The sequence below is a fragment of the Mustela putorius genome, unplaced genomic scaffold (assembly GCF_011764305.1).
Source record: "Mustela putorius furo isolate JIRA1106 unplaced genomic scaffold, ASM1176430v1.1 tig00003853_pilon_pilon_pilon, whole genome shotgun sequence".
NCBI classification, from domain to species: Eukaryota; Metazoa; Chordata; class Mammalia; order Carnivora; family Mustelidae; genus Mustela; species Mustela putorius.
The window spans coordinates 45,527,286-45,547,219 of record NW_025422005.1 but is presented as its reverse complement, the minus strand read 5'-3'; the positions used below and the strand labels follow the sequence as shown (position 1 = coordinate 45,547,219).

Sequence of the window (19,934 nt, the reverse complement as noted above, 5' to 3'; positions counted from 1 at the left end):
TGCTTTCATGAAGACTGAGCTTGAATGTCCTCTGTAAATTACGCACTCGACCTCCTCCAGTTACTAGCATGTAACTACCACTCCCTAGTGAATAATGAATGGAAATTAATTACATATGTAAATTAACTTTTAAAGAAAAAGCAAGTTAATGACAGAATGAGAAGGAGTGAAGGAGTCTTCTTTCAGATGGAAGATCTAATGAGTTCAGAAATGAAACTTACAAACTCTGTTTTAATTAATAATAGTTACAATAGTAATAATAAGAGTGATGCTAATAATTCCACGTGCCACAGGCACTGTGCTGTTTTATATGACATATTTACTTTCACCTTCTTCCCCACTCTCCATTCTTAACATGTGCACCTGCGCGTCCCCCCTCCAAGGTTCTTTCTCACCTTCAAATTTTGTTACGTGCTGAATTTCTGTCTTAAAGGCCTCCTCCTTCTTTGCCTAGTTTAAAAACCTTCAAGGTCCGGATCAAGCCCCATTCCATATATAAAATGCACACACCACCCAAGGAAACTAAATCTCTCTCCCACCTGGCCTCCTTGGACACTTATTTTGGCATTAACTCAGCAATTAATTCCCTGTGTCCCTAAAACCCCTTCTTGTTGTTTCATATCTTTATGTCTTATGATTACTATAAAAAGACTGAGGATCCTGGGAAGACAGGGAACATCAATATATATCAATCAACAGGTTTTGTTTTTTTTGTCTCTATTGGAAATGCAGAGTCCACCACCAAGGAGCTCTCAACCTATAGGAGAAACTTAGAGGTAAACAGAAACGTCAGTGAAACACAACTCGTTCTCTATTTGAGGCATGACTGGAGTGCTGTGGGAATACCAAGGCAGGCTGGTGCTCTGGCTTTCCCATAGGTGACAGGGAAAGTACACTGATCAGCATTGGTTGGCCCTTCTGGATCCCGCTCCAGTCTCGGGATTTGACCCATTTGGACCGCATGTCTGAACTGACTCTTGAGGTCAGCTCCTCACTTCATCCTAAGGTCGCTTGTTAGGTCCCTCCCAATTCAAGGCGCAGGGCTGGTCTCTCCAGATACAGCGCTCCAGCCAACAAAGCTGATCACTCACGATTACCGTCCCAGGGGAGAAAAGGCATAAATAGTAACAGGGCATAATGGCAGTTGGTATAGAATTATTAAGTGTGAAAAAATGCAATGAAGGAAGAGGGTAGTGTGCCCTGAGATGATGACTGAGGGAAATCTGTTATCTGTGGTAAGAACTTAACCAAGAGAGATTAAGTGACGGAATAAAGGAAAATACTGTTGAATCCGGGTGAAGGAAAATTGAAGAAACTCAAGTCAGTCTTCATTTTTTTTCTCATTATTTTAGTGTGCCTGCTTATTCTGTCAACTAGGAATGGTTCTACGAATGAACAAATATTGTACTTAAAGAACTGAAACAATTCTCATCATACTTTGTTTTATTGGCCATTGACGGTTTCAACCACACCTGCTGGCCTCATACCTCTATAACGTCCCATAAATCCCTCTAAGGCATGGATTGAGATTTCTCCCTTGCTGTTTTGGTTTTCTGGATGATCTGAAGTGCTGTGAGCAGGACCCAGCCCCTAGTTAACCCCCAGCACCTGGTTGTCTAATGACTAGAGTAATAGGACGGTTAGTGGCTTGTAGATGGTGCGGTCTGGTCCTGGGCTCAGGAGTTGGCAGAACAGAGAAAAAGTTCATGTCGATTTGCATTTTCCCTCAGCTGAAGGAAGTCTTTATCCAGCAGTCAGTGCAGGGGGTGACATCAATGGCATCGGTGCGCAGAGGCCCTCAGCAAGCCCGGGTCTGCACTTTTCCCCCCGGACACGAAGCGCCTCCGTTCTGGGGTGCGGGGTTGTTGCACTCTCTCCTCCTCTCCTGGGTGCCTGCTCTACAGGCAGACCAGGAGCTCCAGCAGCTCCAGCGACCATCCGCCTTGGCTCCTGCACAGATAATTTCCCAGGGGAGGAGGAGGTTAGCCTACAAGAAGCAGCTGGGACTATCAGGAGGGCAGCCCAACCCATTGCCCTGGAGTGGTCGGCAATCTCTCCTTAGGGAGATGCCTGGTACAGCCAGCCCAGACCTCTGTTTTCGCCACCTTACACTTAATTTGAAACTCTGGATAGAGTAAGAAGAGGCCACTGAGAGTGGTTCGATGGAAGATAGATAGGCGAGTGAGCCGGGAAGGCGTACTCCTCCAGAAGAGTGGCACAGAACCACTGGAGGGTGAGAAGAGCAGGGACCACCCCCCGGCCGGGGGTTCACAGATAAGGGCTAGCCTGACAGCCCAGTGGAGAGGCTTGCTGGGCTTTTGTGAGTGTTGGCAAAGCAGACCTCCTCCAACTCTGATGGCAGGGGCACAGTGGGTAACAGGGGCTCTGCGTAGAGCATGAGAACATAGGCACTGATCATGGGTTGCCCCTGGAAATCCAGCTCGTGCACCCCCCTGGCCTGGAGCTGCTGCCTCCTACTGGCTCTGTGCCTTAGGGAAGACCCTCTCTCAACCTGAGTTTTCACCTCTGTAAATGAAATAGCTGAACTAATCTGGTGGGGTTTTTCCATCATTTTTTTCATTACTGTTTCTCCCCCACACCACCTCCCGCCTGCCCCGTAAATGAAATCTCATACAGCCCCAATATGGCAGCCAGATGAAAGTCAGGCTGTTTTATTTGAAGCTGGGGTGTCTGTCAGGTTTGCTCCGCTCCCCTGGGGCAGCCCCTAAGACTGCAGGTTTCCTCAGATCCCAGTGTGAGTATCACTGGATTAGATTATCTTCAGGTCCCTTCCAGCTCTGTAATTATACTCCCTGATGGGACAAACACAGCAGATGTCTATGTCTCTATTTTTCTCACTCTGTGACTTGGTCCCCATAAGCAAAGGTTTGCAGGGAAAGTCCTTGGGGACCAATGTCAGTGGGTGTCCATGGTAGCTGGCTTCCCAGTCTTAGATTTCCTTACCAAATTAATCTTTGTCAGGCTGAACTTTAGTCTGGTGCCCCCAAGGCTACCTGATGTCCACACGGTGCTTGTAACAAGGTTGATGGGATACCTGTGTGCTGCCTGCAATTGACTGAAAGTAGTCTTCAGGAGAAATGGGCTGTGAGGAGAAGGACCCGTCCTCTGTGCCCTGCCATCAGCCCCCCAGATCTTTGGCATCATGTCTGCCTTCCCCAGGGCCCATGGTGTGTACATATGACTCAGCATGGCCACAACTGAGCCCAGCACTGAACCGCTGAAGAGGCATAACTAGGTAACCCACATTCCCTATTCCCTTATCTCTGTGGTCTCAGACAGGGATCCAAGGAATCCAAGCAAGTCACTGGGACTGCGGGCCCATGCTGTAACTGTAATTAGTAAGGCAGGACTCTTTGAGTCAGGATCGACTGATAACCATGTTCTAGGACATAGCTTCCCTTCTCTCTCCCCAAAATAATAGTCAATGCAATCATCTCAGGCCCTCTGCCCCCATCTCCGAAACTTCCCGACTCTTACGATGTACATCAGTAGAATGTAGGATAAGAGCTTGGGTCCTGGCATGGGTCCAACCACCTGGGTCCAAATCCTGCCTCTGACAGTCGCCAGCTGGATGGCTTTGAGCAAAGTATGTCTCCTTCCTCCTACCCCAATTTCTCATCTGTGAATTGGGGCTAATAATGGTACTTATAACATTTTTGAGGGAACATAGGAGTTTATGCCCAGGGAGTATTGAGATAGTGTTGGCTCAGAATAAGGATGGTATTCTTTCTGTCCACTGACCTGTGGTCCCTCTGGAAAAGCTGCCTGGCCAATGGGGAGAATGAAGGCTGAAACCCAGCCCACACTTTGCCTGAAAAGTTAAGAAATCCCAGGACCCAGGAACTGGTATCTGTCAGCCCTGAGAAGTTTCTTTGTTTTTTTCCCCATTTACCCATCCATTATGCAGTGCCTTTGTTCAGTTTCCATGAGGGAACTGTGCCAGTCTTTGCCCTGGTAATGAGCCTACTTGTTTTTTATTCTCTGCACTCTCCTTCATAAGGACCCTGGGATTCACTCACCATCTTGGCTCACCATTCTCAGAATTCCTCCTACAAGAGACAAGGCAGCTCTTCCGGGATTTAATTAATTAATTAATCCCTTCAACCAGCAAAGGAGGGTTTTAGGCAAGGCACCAAACCAAGACAGACCCTCTCTTGGTGGAGTGATCTCTTCCTCTTACGTATTATAATAGATCATTATTATTTGCCACGTGTGTTAGTGTCACGTCAACACAGCCTGTGAGGAAGGTGCTGATACTCTCCCCACTTTTCAGGGAATTCTGGGATGAAAGTTGGCAACATTGGTATTCAAAGGTATTCAAAGGCCTATCTGCCAACAGAGCTATGCCATCTTGCTTCCCATTGAGAACTACGCCCCCAGTGAGGAAATTATAACCCATCATCGCCTCATTTTAAAACAAGGCTCCCACCCCATCTACTATGGGCATCAACAGTTTCTCTTATGGACCTAAGAGTAGTACCTTAAATATACCTATCCAGACTTTCTTTTTTTTCTTTACATTATCTTCATTGCGCTTGCCAGTGGAGATGGATCTATGTATTAGTTGGGCAACCCATGTGTTTTCGTCATCATTCCATGCACGGCATAGGTAGCTTTGTATGGGCAGAAAATTGAAAGCTTCGGGATTTGAGCTAAATTCTTGGAGTAGAGATTCTTGAAGCTCCAAGGAAATTTAAATGAGTGAGATGAGCCCCAGAAAAAAAGAAATGGTTTACCGGTGTCTCACAGGAAGTTAGTGAAGTGGTTGCAACGCACATCTAAGTCCTCAGACTTGTTCATCTGTGAAGGATATGGATTCCTAATCCTTGTTTGAGGGCTTTCCTCCCCGGGACCAGTCAGTTCATGCTATACCACAGTACTTTGAAACCCGTCTTGCTCCAGCCCTTTTGAGTTTTGGCCGTAGTTCTGAGTACTTTAATGCCAACTATTTAACTCTTGTCATGAGTTGGATTGTGTGCCCCCAAAGGTAGGTTCAAGTCCAAATACCCATCCCCTGTAAATGTGACCTTATTTGGAAATAGGGCCTTTGCAGTTTATATCATCTTAAAATGAGGTCATGATGGAGTAGGGTAGGTCCTGATCCAATGACTTGCTTTTTTTAAGAAGAGAAAACACAGATGGATAGTGGAGAACACTGTGTGACGATGGGGCAGAGATTGGGATGGCACATCTCCAAGCCAAGGCCTGCCAGGGATGGTCAACCACCACCAGAAGCTAGGAGAAAAGCCTAGAATAGAAGTACCTTCAGAGCCCCTGGAGGAAAGCAGCCAATATGCCTGAAGTTTCAACTTCTAACTTCCAGAAGTTTCAGACAGTAAATTTCTGTTGTTTCAAGCCACACAATCTGTGGTAATTTGTTACAGCAACCCTAGGAAACTAATACATCCCTCCAGAAATGAATCCTACTGTCCATACACACCTTGGCAAACAACAGATCTCATCTGAGAGAGGGTCTTGGTAGCAGGAAGAAAGCAGAGGAACCATTAAAGAGGGGAGGAGGAGTCAGCCATAAAGCAAGAGGTCACAGAAAAAAAGAGGCTGGGAACCCCAAGGTCTTTTCTGTGCTGGCCCCCCTGAGCTGGGCCAGGTTTGCAACTGAGGATGCATGGGCCTTACCCTCTTCCTCCATTTTCTCACAGGCAGAGCCCGTGCGACCCATGGGGCACTGGCACTTGCAGCTGGTGCCCTGGAGGATGGGCTCCCCGTTATTGAAGCAGGGCCCACAGCGGCAGGCGTTGAATTCCATCATGTACTGGTCCAAAGCTAGCTGCAAGTTCCGGCGTTTGGTCTCCAGGGGCCCCAGGGTAGTGTGCCTCAGCACCTCATGGATGGGCTGCATCTGTGGGTGCGAAAAGAACAGAGAGCCTCTCCCTGGGCCTCCAGCTTCCCAGAGCCCAGCCACTGGCCATCAAGCCCCTGGAAGGCCTGCTACGTGCCAGGCACCGAACTAGACACTCAGCTCTACCCCACTGCATTGGATCCTCACTACCACTTAACTCCAGAGACTCCGAGTGTTCGAGTGACTCGCTCAGGATCACATAATTAAGTGTAAGAGCTGCTCTGGACATGAGCCTGCTTAGCTCTGAAAGCTGTGGTCCCCCAATCCCAGAGGAAGAGAGCTCTGTAGCAATCTACGCCAACTCTTCAGCCCCCCTCCCGCACTTTTAGGAGGCAGAGAGAGGGTAAAGTATTATGTGTATTTATGTGTTTTTTTTTTCTTGATTGCTAACTTTCAAAGCAAGAATTTAAATTAAAGTCCGTGATAGGTAGCTGTGGGGGCATTGCTGAACACTTCTCCTATTGGTATCAGCTTGGAGAGATGTGGGGAGGAGGGGGTCATTTGCATTTGAGGCCACCACCTCCCTGTTCCAGGAATGACTATAACCCAGGGTTTCCCAACCTCAGCAGGACTGCATTTCCGGCTGCCCTGGGGGAGGGCAGTCCCAAGCATCATAGGATGTTTAGAAATATCCCAGGCCTCTACCCACTGGATTCTGGTAATAACTTCCGGTTGTGAAAACAGAAACTATCTCCTGACATCGCCATTTGTCCCCTGTGGGGCGAAATCGATCCCAGGTTGGAAAACAGTAAATGTGGTAGAGAGCCATGAATCTGGAACCAGAAAATCCGGCTTCGAGTCTCAGCCCTACGAGTCCCAGCTATGCGATCTGTCTGGTTACACGGGAGCCTGCCTTCTTTGTCTCTAAAATGAGAACAATCCTCTTGCCTTACTTTTACTATCACAGAGTAAAAGTTTAAAAAACGCTGCTCCCATCCTAGTTCTGTGGTCTTTCCTGTCTATCTCTAAACCTCAGCCTCATTTTCTATAAGATGGGAACAATAACCTACTTCCTGGAATTCTTATGAGGATCTAAAGAAGTAATGAATGAGAAAACATTGCAGAAGGGAAGAACAATATAAAGTAAAGCACCATTTTTATTCGTTAGATGTGATGATGGAGCGGGGGAGACAAAATCCTTTATAGGGTTGTCTTTGGCATGATTTTAAGGCTATATTTTAACTCACAGTTATACACTGAAAGCTCCTTTACTGATTTCTCATTTTATAGGACTGTAACCCAAAACCCTGAGATGGGAGTGATTTGCCAAGGTCACAGGGCAATTCAGAGATAAGACTGAGCCACACTTGGGCAATCTCTCTTCTCTGGAATCAAGAGTCAATAGAGGGCACATGGCACTAGCCTCGAGTGGGTTCCTGGAAATGCGTACAGAAAGACCCGTGACCTTGGCTTGTGGTCACAGGTTGCAGCAGAGGTCGCAAGCCATGTCATTTCAGAACTGGCTGGGCTGCTAGCCAAGGGCAGATGACCACTTACTGGAAGCTCAGAAAATTTGGCCCTGTTATTAGGAAGTTAGTGCAGGATGTGCTGCCCTCTGACCCTCATTACAGATAATTCTTAACTCCAGGGAAGGTAGGACCATTGGGCAACTTCCCTGTGACCTTCTAGTAGGGCTCAGCACTCAGTCCCCTGCCTCTTACTCCTCACTCCCAGAATCCACGGGAAATGGGAAGGAAGCATTCCTTAGGAACGGCAGGTAGGAACTTAAAGGAGGGAGGAAGGATGGAGAAAAAGAATCTTAGAGCTTGAAAAGATATTGGCCATGGTTTTGTTCCCATTTTATAGATAAGAACACAGATTCAGAGAAGGCATGTGGTATGATATGAGCAACTCAATATAACCTAACACATAATAATATATAACATAGCACAACATCAAAACATAACATGATCTCCATATTCACTCAGTCTAAGGACTTGCCAAAACCCAGTAGTACTAAGCTAAAGGGCCATGCAAGTGAGTAAGCTATTGTCTCCACTCTGAGTGTCAGGTTCCAAATAACCCTGGCTGGACTCCTTGCCCATTGTTTGTCTCTCTGTCTCTTTCTCTCCCCCCAGCCCTTCAATGCATCCTTCATATATCTGTAAGCATCCTTTTTTAAAAACACAGCTTGAGCTGTGTCACCTTCCTGCTCTGTAATCTATTACCACCTTAATGCATCAAATCCAAACTGTTCAGGGGACAGCCTGTGATGTGAAGAGACCATGGGTATTAGCATCTATTGGACACAGCTCAAGTTGGGCTCTGCCATTTACCGGCTATGGTATCTGTCCAGCTTCCTTAGTTTCCATCAACATATCTCTTCAACTGACACTCACTAAGTACACACTACTCTTTCCCTAACCTTGTGATGTAACATTTTATTATCCCCATGTTGTAGAATAGGGAACTAGGGCTCAGAAAATAAAGTAACTTTATGTCCAAGGTTATACACTGAAAAGGTGGCGAGCCATGATCCAAATTATGTCTTTCTCATCCCAAATGTAGGCCCTTTTCCCCAAAGACAATATTTGGGCTTCTCCAAATCATTAATATCAGACTTCCCCTTGGAGGCTTTGCTCAAGGAAAACACAGAATTCAACTTTTGCCCATGAAAGTTTATATATTGCCCCTGATATCAATTTTACACTTTTTACCCAAATGACTAATAGCTTGATGATAGCAATTTTCAGACCCTATGTGAATTACAGGTGCGTGAAAATAGTCCCTTACTTATTGGAGAAGAAATGAAATCAGGGTTAATCCATCTGACCTCTTTCTTCATGGAGAGTAGGGTATTATAACAGACTTTTAGGTTCAACTCTTGATATATATTTTAAGAAGAGGAATGTATCTATACGTTGGATTTTAAATATACTCAGAAAAAGGACAAGAGACAAGAGAAAATGGGCAAGAAAACAATAATATTTTGTTTTAAAGCCCCAAAATACAATTCTTTCCTTAATGGACTACCCTTGCCTAGGAACAGAAATAGTTTGACAACTGGTGGAAGAGTCTGTTTCCTTTGCACTTTGAGTACACTCTCACTGCCTTTGTGAAGTTAGGGATTTAAGGCAGGGTTTCTCAACTTCAGACATTTCTTTGTTGTGGGGTCTGTCCTGTGCGTTGAGAGATGTTTAGCATCATCCCTGGTCTCTACTTAGTAGATGCCAATAGCGCCTTCCTAGCTGTGACAACCAAGAACCTCTCCAGATGATGCCATATTTCCCCTGGGGAGTGAAGTACCCCCCCCATACTTGAGAACCATGGCTTTAAAAAAAGTGCTAGGGTAGAGGGGTGTGAGAACAGATTGTGAGGTCTGAAGGCCTGAAATCCAGGCAGCTACACATGAGCCCTGTGACTATAAATGGCTCACTGGTATCTTAAAACCTCAGGTCCCTAATCCTTTCCATGGGAAGACTCACATCTGGACCAGAGGTTCATTGTGATGAGGAGATGGGATCCCTTAGAGCAAAGACAGCAAAGACAGCTGGGGAGCACAGCTCATTCTTGTATGGCCTGTGAGCTAAGGATGATTATTTCATTTGTAAAAGTTTGTAAAAAAGAAGGAGGGGAATTTGTATGATAGAGATTGTATGTGGCCCACAAAGCCAAAAATATTTACTATCAGCTCCTTTACAGAAAAATTTGTGAACCCCTACCTGAACAAATGTGATTTTAAAGTCTTTTCTGTATAAATACAAGTTCCCATTTTTTCATGTGGCCTAATCCTGAAGAAATTCTGGGACTACTGGTGTAAAACTAGGCTCTGCCCAGATATTAAGCTTCTGCTCCCAGCGGTCCTGTGGCCCCAGGGTTTGAAGTCACGCACTCCCTACAGTCAGGCGTGGGGAAGGCCACCAGATCACTGTGCTGTTACATTTAATCTTGTTCTTTGATGGGCTCATAATAAGAAATATGAAATGATCTGGTCTGCTTCACTTTCATTCCTCATGGACGTAGAGTTTCTTCAAGTGCGAAAAGACTTACCTCAAAATCAATAACAACAGGATTATACTTTAATGACCTCCCCCAGGAACGATATGTAATGGTGCTACTGTTTTCAGACAAGCCACCGCCCCAGCCAGAACTGCCACCTCGCACCCGAGAGATGATGTCTTCCACACCCATGGCCTTCAAGTTGTTTACTGCCATCAAAGAAGAGAACTGCATTAGTTCATTTTCCAAAAAGCCAAAGGACTGGTTGGCAAGCCCCACTAATGAGATCTGGGACAGAGTTCCTGCACTCCCCTTAGAGCTGTCTCCCACACTTCTACCTTGCTCAGTTAACTCAGGACAAAGCAGAAGAGAGGGACCAGAGCCTAGGAATAGACTCATCCTCTGATCTAGAACAGATACTGGGATGGAAGCCCAGCCCTGACCAGCAAGGCAGAGGGAGAGGATGGGAATGTGGAGGATTCATTCATGCATGCATTTATTCATTCAGATGCCCTGTGCTTACTACCTCTCTACGAGGCTCAATTAAATATCATTGTGGGGGGCGCCTGGGTGGCTCAGTGGGTTAAAGCCTCTGCCTTCGGCTCAGGTCGTGATCCCAGGGTCCTGGGATCGAGCCCCGCATCGGGCTCTCTGCTCGGCAGGGAGCCTGCTTCCTCCTCTCTCTCTGCCTGCCTCTCTGCCTACTTGTGATCTCTGTCTGTCAAATAAATAAATAAAATCTTTAAAAAAATATATCATTGGTGCTAACAAAAAATAATGATTATCATAGGTGCGGCAACAGGTATCTCTGTGGGGCTCAGAAGGGGCATGGAGAAAGATCTACAGTAGAGGAAGGAAGGTGGTCAGGGTGAAAGGTGAGTTGTCTAGAAAAGTGATGAATTTTTGGAGGTAAATGGCGAGAGGAGGGAAGAACGTCACAGAGAAGAAATCATTTAACTTAAGGCCCTGAGTAGTCTAACACAATGGGAGTAACTTGAACCAGTTTTATGTCTACTTCATCCACTATATTGTAAACTGTTTCATCATCCCTGTACCCTCAGTATCTCCCACCTGAAAGAAAAATACCCCGCACATTTGATGAATGAATGCATGCATAAATACTCACACTAACTTGTTCAGGAAATGCCACAAAATATCTGTGCGCAGTCTTTCTCTAATAATTGTTCCTTGATCTTGGTAACTATGTTCTTCTCTCTCAGAAGACTTGTCTCCTCCCTCTGGACTATAAACTGAGAGGCCTTCATCTCGATAGTCAACTACCCAGCTTCTGTCTACACATTTTTTTTTTTTTACACATTCCTTTTATCCCAGGTCTTTCTTTGATCTTTATCTAGTGCTCAAAATCTAGAAGGGAGCACTTTCTAAAATCACATCTTTCTAAGATGACCTTAGCCCATAGTGCATTCAAAGTAGAGCCACAATCAGTCATTGGTTTGGGTATTTAGTACCTAGACAGCACAACCATTGACTGAAATGGAATCAGCTGAGGGGGAAAATCATGTCCGTGCCCTGAGTGTATGTCCAGGAAAATCTATCTTCTCTGTGGGAGACCCAGTACTCAATACTTACTCTCATCGCCTTCTCCGAATTTTCTACAGTGGCCCCCTGATAACTGCCCTCCAATGCTTAAACGGTCTGAATAGTCATATTCAATGCCCACAAAACCTCCAAAGCATGTCTTGATATCTGTGATGGTAAGATCTGCAACAGGGAGACAGAGACACAAAATGCTGAGATGAACCGCGAATGTGGTTCATCTCCCACTCCTAATTCTCCCCCTTCATTTTTCCCTTCTAATGGGAGATGAAGCATGAGAAACTATGGACTCCAGGAATCAAACTGAAGGGTTTTTTTTGTTTTTGTTTTTGTTTTTGTTTTGTTTTGTTTTGGTGGGGGTGGTGATGGGTGAGCCTGCTGATGGGTATTAAGGAGGGCATGGATTGCATGGGGCACTGGGTGTTATACGCAAACAATGAATTATGGAACATTTATGGAACATTATGTCAAACACTAGTGATGTACTGTGCAGTGACTAATGTAACACAATTAAAAAGAAATAAAATCTATTTTGATAACTCTGCCAAAAAAAAATCCAAAAAAGACAGTGACTATAGAACAACTCCCTCATAGCAGTTATAGCGTGCTTTAATTTTGGAGTCCAACAGATCTAGGTTGAGATCCCAGTCCTTTAACCCAATTTCAATTTCAATAGTCTCTTGTATGAGGTTCAAACCCAAATAATTCTCGAAATGAGAAGGAACGTATACTGCACATACTGGTTGCTCAAAAGCTTGGTTTCCTTTCCTTTGCACATTCTCCTTGAGGCTCCTTGTGGCAGGGGTTCTGCCTCATCCATCTCCATATACTCCTCACACAGAACCTGGCCTGTGACTGGCACCATCTTCACTCTGCCATTTTGCATACAGTACCCCTTCCTTTCTCCCTTTTTTCCATTGTTCCAAGGTCTACTCAAGCTCTAGTTCAAATATGTTCTGCATGATGCAGATTTGGATCAGAATACTTCCTTCTTTCCTCAGAGCTACCAATGTGTTTTGTGCAGACATGAACAATCATATTTGCACAATTCTTTTTTGCCCAGGTTCTCTTTGTACCCCAGAAAGGCCAGAGTGTTGTTATATGACGGGGTCTCCATGGGCAGTCTGCCTGCCTTCTGGCCCCATAATAACTGAGTCCCGCATTAGCAGTCCCCATATTTGTCTACATCTGGGGGCCCTTGGAGGAACCTGAATCTTGTAGATGAGGAGCATAATTCTCAAAGCAGTAAAGTCATTTTGTCACAATCCCTCACTCTGTAAGTGAACAGAGCTGGGCTTCCAGCCCTTCACTGGGATGGCAAGGTAAGGCTAGAAAAGTCAACTAGGGCAGGGTACTGACCATTGCTACAGAGTCCAGCTTTATCTGCAGCTCGGGTTTTCTGAAGGTTTTCTGAAGGGGTTTGTATTTTTTGAAATGTCATTATTTTTTTAAATTTAAATTCAATTAGTGAACACATCGTACATCATTAGTTTCAGATGCAGTGTTCAACAATTCATCAGTTGCATAAACACCCAGTGCTCATCACATCACGTGCTCTCCTTAATGCCCATCACCCAGTTACTGCATCTCCCACCCACCTCCCCTTCGGCAACTCCATTTGTTTCCCATGTTTCAGAGTCTCCCATGGTTTGTCTCCCTCTCTGATTTCCTCCCATCTAGTTTTCCCTCGCTTCCCTTATGGTCTTCTGCACCGTTTCTTATATTCTACACATGGGTGATACCATATGATTATCGTCTTTCTCTGATTTACTTATTTTGCTCAGCATAATGCCCTCCAGTTCCATCCATGTCAATGTAAATGGTTAAGTAGTCACCATTTCTGATGGATGAAAGATATTCCATGTATCTATATACCACATCTTCTTTACCCATTCATCTGTTGAAGAACATCTTGGCTTCTTCCACAGTATGGCTCTTGTGGACATTGTTCCTATGAATAGGTACCTCTTCGGAATCACTACATCTGTATCTTTGGGGTAAGTACCTAGTAGTGCAATTGCTGGGTCATAGGGTACTCTATTTTTAATGTTTTAAGGAACCTCCATACTGTTTTCTGGAGTGGCTGCACCAACTTACATTGCCACCAACAGTGTAAGAGGATTCCCCTTTCTCCACATCTTCTCCAACACTTGTTGTTCCCTGTCTTGTTAATTTTTGCCATTCTGACTGGTGTGAGTTACTTTTAACTGCAATTATACAATAATTATTACCAGCCCTGTATTATTATGGCAACCACAAGGGAAAAATAATTTTCATTGTTTATTCAATTGAGCTATGGATTAGATCTAATATTTTCAAAGAAGTATCAAGTAACCAAGTTACTAGTCTGTGTCACTGTCAAACTACAAACTCTGTGAGGTCAAAGATTTGTTCTTTATTCACTACTTTCTTGTCAGCATGGCAGCACAGTGTCTCCTGTGGAGGAGGCGCTCAGTAACCATTTTCAGAATAAGTGATTGATGAATGAAACAAGTGAGCGAATAAATATATACCAGCAGTCCTGTGGCACAGGCTCCTGACAGAAAAAAATCTCAGAAGTCAGGAATCCTGAATTCAAATTCCAGTCACTTGGATAAATGGATGAAGAGGTTATAGTGTGTGTGTGTATGTGTGTACACACACATATATGTGTGTATGTATGTGACTATTATGTGTATAAGGTTATTATATATGATATATATATAGATATATCTATATCTATCTATCTATCTATCTATCTATCTATCTATATGATTATTCAGCCTTAAAAAAGAGAGATCCTGCCATTTACGAGAGCATGGATGAACCTGGAGGACATCATGCTGGCATGAAGTAAACCAGACACAAAAAGGAGAAAATGGCGGGATCTCACTTATATGTAGCCTCTAAAAATGCCAACTAAATATATGGGAGCAAAGACTAGAAAGGCAGTTGCCAGGGGTGCAGAGGTGAGGGGGCGTGGGGGGTGATGCTGGTCAAACAGGACAAAGTTGCAGTTTTGTAAGATGAATAAGAAGAGACTTTTGATGTGCAGCCTGATGAAGACAGTTCATCATATCATGGGGAGTACTGAACACTTGTAAAGAACGTAGATTCCCATAGACATCGGAAAAGGGAACTGTGTGAGAAGATAGGCTAACTAGCTTCACTTGTAGTCATCATTTCCCTTTGTATATGTATATCAATCATCGTGTTGTACACCTTCACTGTGGACCCATGTTCTGGTTTTAAAAAGCAGAACTAAAGAAATCCCAGGCCCAGGCATGCTGTATGAGTTGAGAAAACTCCTGTGGTCACACTGGACTGCAGTTTTCCTATTTATGGAGAGAGGGGCTGGATTTGTCCGTCTCCAGGCCCCTCTGTGCCACTACCCGCTGCCCCCACCCCTGTGCCTGGATCTCTGAATCACTCCTGAGCTGGGAGGGCCTGGGAGGCGGGACGCTGTGAGGCTGTGAGCACCAACACTCAGCACTGAGCCCGGGGCTTCTCCTGCCACTTCTGTTTGAGTACTTTTAATCGTTAATGCATTACTAATTGAGGAAGATTTAGCATATTTAATTGTTTTGATTAAAAAATGCTTTGCCGGTGATAAACATAAGTGGGGAAGAGCATTCACAGGCAGAAGCCAGTGGGATTACAAGGGGAATGGTGGTGGAGGGCTGCCGGCTTACGGTGACAGGGCAGGCTGATTACAGGGGTGAGGGGTAGCTGGAGGGCACCTCCAGGGCCCTCATGCTCACGCAGGTCTGCCACAGCCTGTTGATTTGAGCAGGACCACTTGAGTGCAAAGATTTTCCTTCCAAGAACACCAAAGTTGGGTACCAGCCAGCAAGGGAAGGTCTGCGACTTCAGAATCTTCAGATGTGAGAGATCTGAGAGCATCCTTGGACACCCAGCCCACCCTTCTCATTTTTAGATGAGATGCCTTTGGTTTATATAGGTGACTTATCTTACCTAAGGCCACATGGCTAAGAAACGGTAGAGCTGAGATTCAAACTCAAGTCCATCTTGCTTAGAAGCCTGTGATATTTTCATTAATGCCAGCTATCACATCCAACTAAAGAATTCTGCTCTCAGAAACATTTAGTGAACGCTGACTGGGTACCATCCCCATCACTTTGTGTTAGGCAGTGATGAAAATCTGAATAAGCAAAATCTCATCCTTGAGAAGCTAGCAGGGTTGGGGTACATACTAAGCAAAAACTAAGGTGCACCCCAAGAGTGTCATTTTTCTATATAGGAGGGTTAGGAGAGGGTCTCACATCAGAAGCTATGGGAGGTGGGGTGGGACGCAGATCAGAGCTGTCTGCGAGGACCTATGGGAAACCAAGGCCAGTGAGCTTGGTGGGGGGTGGGCATAGGAGGTCAAATGCCGTGCCAAGATCCAAGACTTGAAACTAGCACTGAAAGCCAAAACACAGAACCATACACATCTTGCTTCATCCATCTAGTAAAAAACAGAGGAGGGGGAGGGGAGAGGGAACAGAGAAAGGTCTGGAGCAATTGTGTGGCACTTGCCCAGATGGGTGTGTGGCCTGAGTGGTGGAGTGACTATACCAGCTGACCTTTGAACAACACCGGGGTTTGAGACGCTGACCCGCCACACCGCTGAAAATCTAAGTATAACTTTTCACTCCCCCAAAACTTAACGACTCATAGCCTACTATTGACAGGAGGCCTTACAGTTAACATAAACAGTGGATTAACACATATTTTGTATATTATGTGTATTATATACTATGTTCTGAGAGTAAAGTAAGCTAGAAAAACTGGCATTATGAAAATCATAAGAGAAAATACATTTATAGTACTATACTGTATTTATTGGAAAAAATCCACATATAAGTGGGCCTACATGGTTCAAATCCATGTTCATAAGTCACATGTATTTATAGAAGCAAACAATGATCAGCCATGGCTCCACCCCATGGGTTCCTTCGATGTCAGCTTGGACCATATCATACCAGCATTTGTGTCGGGGTCTTGAACTCAGTGAACTCTAGAGTTGAGGTTCCCAAACCCGGCTACACAGTGAGATCATCTGTAGTGCTTATAAAACATACAGGTTCCTGTGCCCCACCTCTATGAGTCCTAATGCTCTATTTCTGAGTCATCAGCAATCTTTATTTAAACAGATGACCCAGATGATTCCTTGTCAGCACATCTGGGACCAGATATTGAATAGCATGGTTCTACAGAGAACCCTGGTGGCCTGTCCCAGAGCACCGGCCTCGGCCCTGTCTCAGTCAATGCCTTTGTCAATGCCTTGGATATGGACTCGGCAAGCAGGCTCATCTTCTCCACCCATAAGAGATAACTAGGAAAAGCCAAGGATCCTTCAGGTAAAGAATCAGGGTTGAAAAAGCCCTCAAAAGGTTTGGAAGGATAGACACACCAAGAATAGCAAAATGAGGCTCAGTTGGGAAAGCTATAACTTCCTTCCCTAGGGAGAAAATACCATGTGTGAACACAATAGGGAATGGGCACAGCTTAGAAAGCAAGAGAAAAGGTTGTGGAGTTTTGGATAACTTCCAGCTCAGGAAGACAATGAAACCAGGTAAAAAACCAGGGAAAAATTATAATCAATAAAGTAAAGGAGGGGATAATCTGCGTGTGTGTGTGGTGTGTGTGTGTAGCTTAGAGAAACCCAGAATCTGATACAAAGTTCTACAGTCCACATTTTTAGAAGGAAATAAGGAAAGACGACTTTTGCTCAACATTGTTTAGACTTAAAAAAGAAGGAAATCCGGCCATATGCAACAACATACGTGAATGTTGAGGACATTGTGCTAAAAGAAATAAATAAGGAAGGACAAACATGCATGATTCCACTTATAGGAGGTATATAAAATAGTCCAACTCTCAGAGTATAGAATGGTGGCTGGCAGGAGGGGGGAGAAGGGAAATGAATTGCTAATCAATGGGCATAGGTCTCAATTATGGAAGTTCTAGAGATTTGCTGTCCAACATTGTCTCTATAGTTAAGAAGCCTATATTGTACACTTAGAAATTTGTGAAAAGAGTAGATGTCATGTTAAGTGTTCTTTTCAAAAAAATTATTTATTTGTTTGAGAGAGAGAGAATGCATGTGCAAACGGGGAGGGGACGGAGGGAGACAGAGAGAATCTCAAGCAGATGCCCCACCAAGCACAAAGCCTTAAGGGGCCTCGATCTCAGGACCCTGAGATCACAACCTGAGTTGAAACAAAGACTTGGATGCTTAACCAGCTGTGCCAGCCAGGCGGCCCTCATGTTAAGTGTTCTTATCACAGAAAGACTAAAGAATGAAAAAAGCAAGTAGGGAATGATTGGGGAAGAGTAGCATGAGGGTGAAGAAATTCAAAGCCATATCCTTTGGGAATGTTTGAGGGGATGGGGATGTTCACCTGAACAAGAGAGGAAAGTTCTCTCTCTAAGAGAGATCTGTGGAACTAGATTCAGCTCTCCAGAGGATTGTCTTGAGGAAGAGGAGTTAGGCTTACTTGCATGGTTGCAAGGCAAGAACTAGGACCCAGAGGGCGGAAACTACAGGAAGACAGATTTAAGCTCAGCATAAAATAAATCTTCATCATGGTCACAGGCCAAGGAAATCTGAATTGTTTCATAGAGGCAGTGAGCTCCCCATCCTAGGAGGGTACCAAGGAGAGACTATTTGCTTGAATGGGGCATAGTGAAAGAGTTTGAAGAGTTGACCTGTGGTCTCTGAAGGTTTCTTCTAAATCCATGATTCTGAAACTTTAAGAACACACCAGAACACCTGGAGAACATTTGAAACAAGCGTGATAAGTACTTAATGATGTGTGCCAGGCATCCGGGAAATAAGGATGAAAGAGCATTTGCTCTTCGTGAGCTCACAGGCAAGTGTGAAGAAGTGGAAGAGAACAAATACTGCCCTGTGCGAGGAGAGGTGTGAAAGAGGCCAGCATAGTCAGAAGAGCCTTCCTTGGAGGTCAGACGAAGGCTATCAGAGGCAAGTCTGAAAGGATGAGTAGGGATTAGCCAGATAAAGAGGGCACATTGGAAGCAGAGGGAGACCATGTGGAGGTCTTGTGTCTCTAGTAACAAGATTCTGCTCAGAAAGGCCAACCTGACCTAAACTCAGGAGTACAAAAGAGGGAGAGGGCAATCAGTGGGGCAGGTACTGGGAGCCCTTGGGTTCCTTCCCACTCTAGCCTGAACCTGAGAAGAACTGTTGGGATGTCCAACTGGCGGGCCAGGAACCGAGAGGACATGTCTCTGGCCTCCGTGTCTACTGTTCCTTTCCACCGGGTCTTGGCAGTGCTACAGGTCTGAGAGCTGTTCTCACCCTTCTTTGGAGAGGCTCCATCAGTGTGGCTCAGAGGCAGAACGAGGAAGCTTGACTTCTGAGGTGCCAGAAGGCCACAAGTCTGTCACTCCTCAGATGAAAAGCATCAGGTGGAAAACAGCAGGTGTAATACATTATTTATCTCTTTGCAACAAACAAATGTCATGCAGGTTGCTGTGATCTATTTGCTTTGTTGCTTTGCTACATTGGTTACCTCCAAAGACAGCTTCAGAAGGAAAGGGAAAGACTCATATAGCCTATTTTATTCCATAACATTGGAAAAGATGATTGTTGAGCTTGGAAATGTAGGCTAACTTCACCTGCTCCCTCTAGGCTGCTATTTATCTATTAAAACTCACGCTTCTTCCCAACCGCCCAAGAACAGCAGTGTAAGTACCTCTGTGCCTTTCATATGCTTTTTCCTCTCCCACTCAGTTCTAGAAAGCCTTCCTTCTCTCCCAAGGGCCAAGTCTGTGTCCCCACAGAATCTTTGTGTGTCCCCCAGTGTATCCCTCAGCTCCCCTCCAGCATAGTATTTAGCAGACCTTAGCAACTGTCAGTTTCTTGGTCTGTTCTTCCAATTATCCTACAAACTTATAAAATTGCCTCTTGGGTTTACAGGTCTTGGCACAGAGCCTGGCATGTGACAAGCCCCCAGGAGTGCTCAGGGATGGGCTGATTCCACCCAATCTAGACAATGCCTCTGAAATGTTTCAGTAGTCCTAGATCTCCTTTTTGGCTAATGATACAAATCGTATCTTTGTAATATCTCACACTTGATTAGGAGATGATATTTTGTAAAGCATTTTCATCTGTATTATCTCATTGGAGGCTCACAACAGTCTTAGGGAGCCAGGAGGATTTCTCTATTTAAGAAAAAGCCGTAATTATGGTGGTTAAGAATCTGAACTCTGGAGTCAGGGTTTTACATTCACTAGTAGTACTGGATGAGTTACCTGAACCTCCTTGGGCCTTATTTTCCCCATTTGTAAAATGGGAGTGATAGTTTCCCCACATGGGTCCCAGAAAACAGTGTTGGACACAATTAAGTGTTCAATGAATCTTCACTATTATTGTGAAGTTGCTTGCCTCAAATGCCATAACAAACAGGCCCAAGAGTCAGGGTCGATGTACGGTGTGTTACACCCAAAGATAGTACATGCTTTAAGGCATCACAGCAGTGTTAACTGTGCACAGAAATGCTGCTTGTGTGGCACAGGAACAGTGGCCCCCCAAGCCCTGGGTTCCCTG

The 19,934-nt window shown here is 44.9% G+C and overlaps 1 protein-coding gene across 1 annotated transcript in view; it reads right to left on the bottom strand.

Moving 5' to 3' along the window:
* Window positions 1-1,425: 1,425 nt before the first annotated feature.
* C8A (complement C8 alpha chain) overlaps window positions 1,426-19,934 on the bottom strand; it is a 65,177-nt gene continuing 46,668 nt past the window's right edge. The window contains exons 8-11 of the mRNA XM_004751622.2: window positions 11,411-11,542; window positions 9,872-10,029; window positions 5,659-5,881; window positions 1,426-1,950 (exon numbers count right to left, since the gene is read on the bottom strand). Coding sequence (XP_004751679.1) covers window positions 1,799-1,950; window positions 5,659-5,881; window positions 9,872-10,029; window positions 11,411-11,542 — 665 coding nt within the window. The 3' untranslated portion in view covers window positions 1,426-1,798. The remainder of the gene's footprint in view (window positions 1,951-5,658; window positions 5,882-9,871; window positions 10,030-11,410; window positions 11,543-19,934) is intronic.